Source organism: Saccostrea echinata, unplaced genomic scaffold (assembly GCF_033153115.1).
Source record: "Saccostrea echinata isolate AGI-Se365-2 ecotype Australia unplaced genomic scaffold, CSIRO_AGI_Sech_v1 ptg000064l, whole genome shotgun sequence".
In the NCBI taxonomy this organism is placed as follows: Eukaryota; Metazoa; Mollusca; class Bivalvia; order Ostreida; family Ostreidae; genus Saccostrea; species Saccostrea echinata.
In genome coordinates this window covers 5,702,171-5,709,488 of record NW_026889813.1, presented here as the reverse complement: position 1 = coordinate 5,709,488, position 7,318 = coordinate 5,702,171, and the positions used below count along the sequence as shown (strand labels likewise).

The 7,318-nt window shown below is 29.9% G+C and overlaps 1 protein-coding gene across 1 annotated transcript; it reads left to right on the top strand.

Moving 5' to 3' along the window:
* The first annotated feature begins 4,016 nt into the window (after positions 1-4,016).
* LOC133175703 (cell adhesion molecule 3-like) lies at positions 4,017-6,674 on the top strand. Its single transcript, XM_061310813.1, has 4 exons — positions 4,017-4,194; positions 4,361-4,705; positions 5,625-6,150; positions 6,554-6,674. The coding sequence occupies exons 1-4, from the start codon at positions 4,017-4,019 to the stop codon at positions 6,672-6,674; spliced, it is 1,170 nt and encodes a 389-aa protein (XP_061166797.1).
* Positions 6,675-7,318: the final 644 nt, after the last annotated feature.

The following is a 7,318-nucleotide window of genomic DNA, read 5'->3' as shown; positions in this document are numbered from 1 at the left end:
CCTGTATACGTTAGTTAACTTGTTCATTGTCAGAATGGCCTTTGAAACAGTCTTAAAAATCTTAAATGTAAACGCGTTTGTTAAGTTTCATAAAGCTTTTACAAGCCAACCGTGAGAACATTTGTTGTCATATTTTCCTATTATAACGGTGGTCAGGTTTAAAATCAAAATATTTAATGAATACTTCGAGTTGCTGATCGTCATTTCTGAAACGTTTAGTTTATCCAAGTCATGTCCGAGAAAAAGTTCGGACAAAATGATAGGTCTAGCGATAACAATATGTCGTCCTGACTTACGTTTTGGACGACATAATGACAGCTTGAACCAAGGGCCAATTTGACGTATTGTACAATTTTAATTGCGAGCTGAGAACACAGTACGTATAATGAAAAGAAATACATGTAATGTTGTTATCAAATTTGATTTGCGTGTTCTTCCAGTAATAATGAAAAACAACGCAAAAGAATTACCAGTTGAGACCCAAACCTTGACAATAATCATCGCTTTTCAACTTTGTAACACTCTGTTGGGATTGGGGTCATTTTTCAACGGGGGTCAAATTCTTATAGGTTGCACATATAAAAAAAACTGAACACTAGGGTTCTTTTTCTACAAAAAAGTCATTTTTTTCTAGGGGTCATTTTTCGATGACCCCCCTGTCACTTTTCTACGGGGGTCATTATTCGTCTTTGCATCGCAACAAATTGTACGGATGCAAATATGTACCGTCACATTAAACCTCAAAGAAGCACTATCCCTAAGGCACACACAATCTTAATTTTAAAAACGAGATGATCTCAAAAATGTCGGCAATTTTTATTTTAAATGGGGGTGGGGGGGGGGGGCATTTCAAATCTTTGCGATAGTTTAATCTTGAATTGTTATATTAATAATGTGTTTGTGAGAGTCCAGTTGACAAAATTGGTTTCACTATAAATTTTTCTTATTTATTCTCAACGACAATACAAAATTAACAACAACAAAAAAAAAACATAAATATTTTAGAATTATGATACATATCACAAAATGATCACATATTATCTTTTAAAAGCATGTTCTATTTTATTAAGCGACAAGAGTAAACGAGAAAAGCACTAACGTACCTCGCGTCTTTAATTTTAAATTAGACAATCAATCTGGGGTAGTTTTAAGGAGGTTGGATCCTGTTATCAAAAGTATTGAGAATTTTTTATCAAGTATATTTTTGAAATCTATACACATAGTTTAATTAAAAATCAAAACCAAAAATGGGGGTCAACACGCTTCTTTTGAGCATTTAATATGACCTCTTTGCACTGTAATTACGTCTGACACATAAATCAATTTTTCAAAGTTTTTCTTCTAATACTTTTTATTCAAATAAATTATAGAAACAAACACAGTCTTTTTTCATCTTGAATAGTCTCTCTAAAATTTGTGACAACAAAAAAAGTTGCTACATGTAATTACTTCACATAATCAACTATATGACCTTTTTGCACTCATAAAATGTCATTTTTCTGGCATTAAAAATTTAACAAGCAATAAAACCATTTGAAAATAATGACATTTCTCTGAATTTAAGCTGAATGGTTAAAATTATCTTGTATATTCAGAAAAGAAAATTTAAAGTAGGGGTCTGTGATGTTAATTTTTAGATATAACTAGTGTAAATTTTTAGCCTAAAGTGAGCTATTTTTCCCCAGGTTTTTCACAATATATTTGTTATATTTTCCCAATATGATGATAAAATACATAATGGTTAATTTAATATATTATTTAGGACCAGATAAAACATTTTACGGCAAAAATAACTCTGTGTGCAGGCTGCATGTAAAAATAGCAATCTCAACTTAATAATACTGTAAATATTTCGAAAAAGAACAATTGATCATTTTCTTCTTTATAAAAAACCTTCCGCAACAAAATATAGTTCCTCACTTATTGCTTTCGGTATGGAATTTAATCATAAGGTTTGATTAAATATAGTTTAATTAGCATTGTAGATTCCAAATTTATTGTAAGAACTAAAAATTTATGCAGAATTTTTTTAAATAGAGGTCAAGAAAATCATCTGCTCAAAAGCTCAGGAACGAACCTCGTTAAGAGACTCTCTCAAGCTATTGATAAACTGATGCAAAACATTCAATCGATAATTAAAGCAAATATTAATTCACACAATACCTATATCTTTTCTATTACTTTTATTTCATTTATTTATTCATTTAATTTTAGATTATAGTGCAGATTATATCGCTCTGCTCCTATTTTGTGTTGTTTGATGGACTTTTGAGCTTGAGTACGTTATCTCCATATATTTCAGTCAAAATGTTGAAAATCTCCTAGGCGGAATTTACATGTAAGAGAAAACTAGTATCCTATTTACTGGATTTACGAGATTGATTACAGTTCTATATCTTTATTGTATACCTTAAACACAATTACGAAAAAATAATTGCTTCAGATCTACTTATTGTCAAACAAGCTGCAAGAATTGCACCATGCCAACCTAAAACGGTTTCCATAAATTCAGATGGTCAAATGAGTTTAAAGTGATAATAGTCATAAATCCAAATTTATAAAACAATCGTAAAAAAAAGGTTAACCCGGAAAGTGATGTAAGCGTATATATGGAAATATAGTTGTGTTCATTTTGATTGGCTGTTCACTTTTGGAAGATATGTTAGAGACTGACTGATTGGTGAGAATGATAATGTTACTAGCCTAATCAAATATTCATGAGAACTACTACATTTATAAGACTTGAGGGACGGATCCTAAAGTGTAAATCAGCCTTGAGTATTTGTTTAGGTATTAGGTGGACAAGATTTCAGGGTGAAGAATATTTGATGTTTAAATGGATATGCTATTGATTATATTCAGTTTTTCCCATCTCATTCAGGGTAATCTTTTTCTTTTTTTTTTTTACTTTTCTTTCATAAAGAGAGAGAGAGAGAGAGAGAGAGAGAGAGAGAGAGAGAGAGAGAGAGAGAGAGAGAGAGAGAGACGATTTATTGATGTTTTTCGAGTGGCTTTCTTCATTTTAACACATTTTAATTTTAATCTTAAAACCATATGGAAATGAAATATGCTACCCGTTAGTCTCATTTGAAAAGCAACCCTCTGAATTGTGAATGTTTGAAACTTCTTTTTATTTATTACTTTTTTAAAATCTAAAAATGATTTTCGAGATAAATATTCAATTCACTTTAACACTTCTTGAAAAATCATACAATTAATGAATTTGTAAACATTTTTAATGTTCTGGGATATGATTTCGGTATTAATATTTGCTTACAGAACAAATCAAAAAATTATTGGAAAACCACTTCTCCAGATACATGTTTGTAATAAACAGTTTAACACTAAGATTTATAATGAAGTATCATCAGTGGCTTGACAGAATCTCTAATGCGCCTTATAGAATAGCCCCATAATGCTACATTATTTGCATAAATGAAATAATTAAAAAATCTTTTAGGTTGCAGAATACAATAAATGTTACAAGTAAATTGCTCAGAATGCTCAGAATAGTATTATTTCATTAGTTTTGATGCACTACAAGGCTACACTTGAAGGCGATCATCCTCCATTACACATATATTTTTATGTTTCATACATTCATTGAAGGCTCAAATTCACATTTAAAGTCAAAGAACCACAAATTCTTTTTTGAATATGTAATTTTTTTTTTATTGGTCATCAGTTTAAACAGTAACCACTGCCCAAAGGATTCTACTAAATTAAGAAAATAGTACATATTAATTAAGTTCTTTAATTTTGTCAATGACCAGGAATTGTATAAATATATTTCTTTTTACAAAGCAAGCTTTGGATTTCAAGTTAGTGTGGACGGAAGTAAAACTATTGCCGATATAGAAGATAAAAATGCAACACTGATTCTAAACTGCACATACGTAGAGAAAGAAGGAAAAATTAACGATGGTCATGCCATCACTTGGAGAATAAAAGATGGTGGCAATTTAGTTGGTTTTGCAAAACCACGGGGTCCAGATCCTATTTATTATTCAGCTGGAATGTATCTTCAAAACAGATCGGAGCTCATCAAACCAACCGATGATTCCAAACATGCTGTGATTATTATCAATGACGTGGTATGTGACGACGAGGAGCCATCATACGAATGCAGCATAGGATACAATCAAGAAGGCCCACAAGACCCAGTTTCCGAAGGATTATCAATTTCACTACAAAGTAAGGATTCAAAATCCCGAAATATCGATAAATGATTTTTTAAATAGCATTGTTTGTATCTATACATGTACATCACATTTTACTTTTTTGCCCAAACACTTGTACAAATCCATACTAATGATAAAGATGTTTTTATGTGTCTTATCATGCATTTGCTATTCTAAAGAGTCGTCTAAACGACCCCTGGACATTCCACTGATACAGACAACTGAATTACAAGAAAACGAGGACCTGGGCTTGGCCTGTGTCGCTGATGTAGGAAAACCACCTGGTATTGTGAAATGGTGGAGATTCCGCATTAACAATGATTTTACTCTTATAAAAGAATCTGTTCAAATACCCAATGAAGCCGGAAACTGTGAATTTGTTATTAGTCTTAATATAACACACACGGTTACAAAAGAAGATAATGGCGCTTTCTTTCGGTGCACCTCGCATAACAATATGAGCAAAGATGAAGGTCCTAAAGACACATCACTGTACAGAGATACCACAAAAATAAATGTACTGTGTAAGTATGTGACTGTAGATATGTCCAGTGGAATCACTTTAATTTGCTGGGGTCAATGTTCTTGAGCAAGCAAAATTTTACTTGTTAGTGGGGATGTAATTTTGTGGGTTTATATAGTAGATTCAATAAATTAAGTAACGCGTTTACAAAATAAACGATTGTGTTCGTTTAAAAATTATATATATATATATATATATATATATATATATATATATATATATATATATATATATATATATATATATATATATATATATATATATATATATATATATATATATATATATATATATATATATATATATATATATATATTATATATATATATATATATATGATATTAACCAAAGATAATGAAAATGACGATCTGGTGTTTCTGAACGTTTCATCTTCATTTCTGAAATGGATAAAAATAAGCTCGTACAAAAACAATATCATGCTTCATCTCTGTGTCTAAAAAAATTAGAGGAAATTAATTGAAATATTTCTAGATGTTTTTTAATTTATAAAATGAGTCATAAATAGAAAAAGTTGAAGCCCCTTTAATGAAAGATCTTGAAAAGAGATCATGATCTTTTTTATCAAATAAAAAGAAACATATTTAGAAATCTCTAAAAACACATAATTTTTTACTACCAGATAATAAACTTTATTAAGGCATTCAATTTATTAGAACATGAATTAGATATTGTTAATAATTTATTGTGAAAACATTGAACTATCAGAAGTGATAAACAAGTCATATCATCATTGGTCTTTTGAATTTTCGTGTTTGAATTTTTATACAAAATATTATTACCAGACAGAATAGGACATGTCTATACGATTAAATGATCAACCTGAAAACGTTTAATCTTACTCAAAATTGCCTGTGTTGATTTTTTTTTCATTTTATACTTGATGAATTTAAATATTTTAGATGAAGCTTTGGTTCTTAACATTATTCGGGTTCCTGAGTTTAATGTTTATCCAGTTTCCACTTCAAGGTTGAACATAACTTGTATAGCAGATGGAAATCCTATACCAACTGATGAAGATTACAAATGGACCTTTCAATCTTTTTATTCCAACACCACTGAGGAAAAGAATTCGAATGGGAAATTTCTTGTTCTGCAAAATCTTCAAAAAGAGGACTCGGGAACATACACCTGTTCTGTCACAAATTCTTTGAACTCTACACATTCTTCAAATATTACAATTATTGTTAATGGAACACTTCCCGAACCATGGCCTATTTTATATTGTCTTTCGAATCCATGTGGAGCTCTGGAGAAATGTGTAGATCTAGGACAAAAGTACAACTGTGAAACCAATGCTATGAGTATTGTTGGAGTCCTTTTTGTGATTTTAGCTATAGCATCCATAGCTATATCATTTGGACTTGCATACTACATACGAAAACTTCACAAAGTTTCAAAAATAGGTGTGGAAAATGAAAAAGATAGGTAATTATAAGTATTTCAAATATCCATTCTACCTCAAAGTCAACCTAAACATATACACCTTACCTTGTATTTTTCATTAAGAAAAAAGAAATACAAGAAATAATTATAATTTGGATTTTGCCAATAAAGTATAAAAATGTCATACTCGTCATTTATACATGTATAGTTCTTTCTTAACAGATACTTAAACAAACCAGGAAAAAATAATTCATGAATTTGTAAATATTTTTTTTTCGATTTGCGTGCAACACTAATATTTGTTTATTATATTTATTACAAATGTTGATAGTTCTAATTCCAAGAAATTTGAATTATAAACATCACTGCATTTTAAATGTTCCAATTTCATTAAATATATACCTTTTTTGTACAATAACACTCATGATCTTTTTCATTAAAACAGCAATGGTAAAGCCAATGGAATTCCATTGAGAGGGACAGAAAGCGATCTGAAAACATCCAGCACGACAATTCTTTCGGATGAGACGAACGGCGCTATTTACGCTCAGATCCAGAAATCGTAAACCTTATTTACAGAAAATAGCCTACATTGACTGCATAATATCGCATTACCTTTGTTTTTTTTCCACGTGTAACAGTACAAAGGAATTGTCTAAAACTTCAAAAATTGAGTAAGAAAGGAAGAAGTTCATGTCATTCAAACTTTGTGTTAGATATTTTTTCTTTTAGTCAAAATTATGGTTATTCTAAAAGATGAAAGATACAAAAATTGGCCCTAATTAAAATATGACAATATCAGTTTATTATTCCATTTCTCTCATCTTAATTGCCTATCTTTTTAAAAGTGTTGAGAGACACGAAGGCATTCGAGTGAACTTGCCCTTTGCCATTAAAAAATTTACTACAACGAGAATTTGAGTAAATCAGGTAACTGACAAACGAACATTTTAGAATCATTTTCTCCCTTAAAACAATGCTGTTTGCTTGTATGTTTGTATGAAATGTGTTTGTTTGAAGAATATGCATGGTTATATGTTTGTTATCCTAGTTTCCTGATACCAGTACGATTCATTTGAACAAAAACGTATATTTTTTAATCAAATGTTAGATTTAACTGGAACATATTTTACTCTGCCTCAAGTAGGAGTAATACCTGTAATTAAGTGTTTCTAATTTAATCTGATTTTGATTAAAAAAATAAATATTA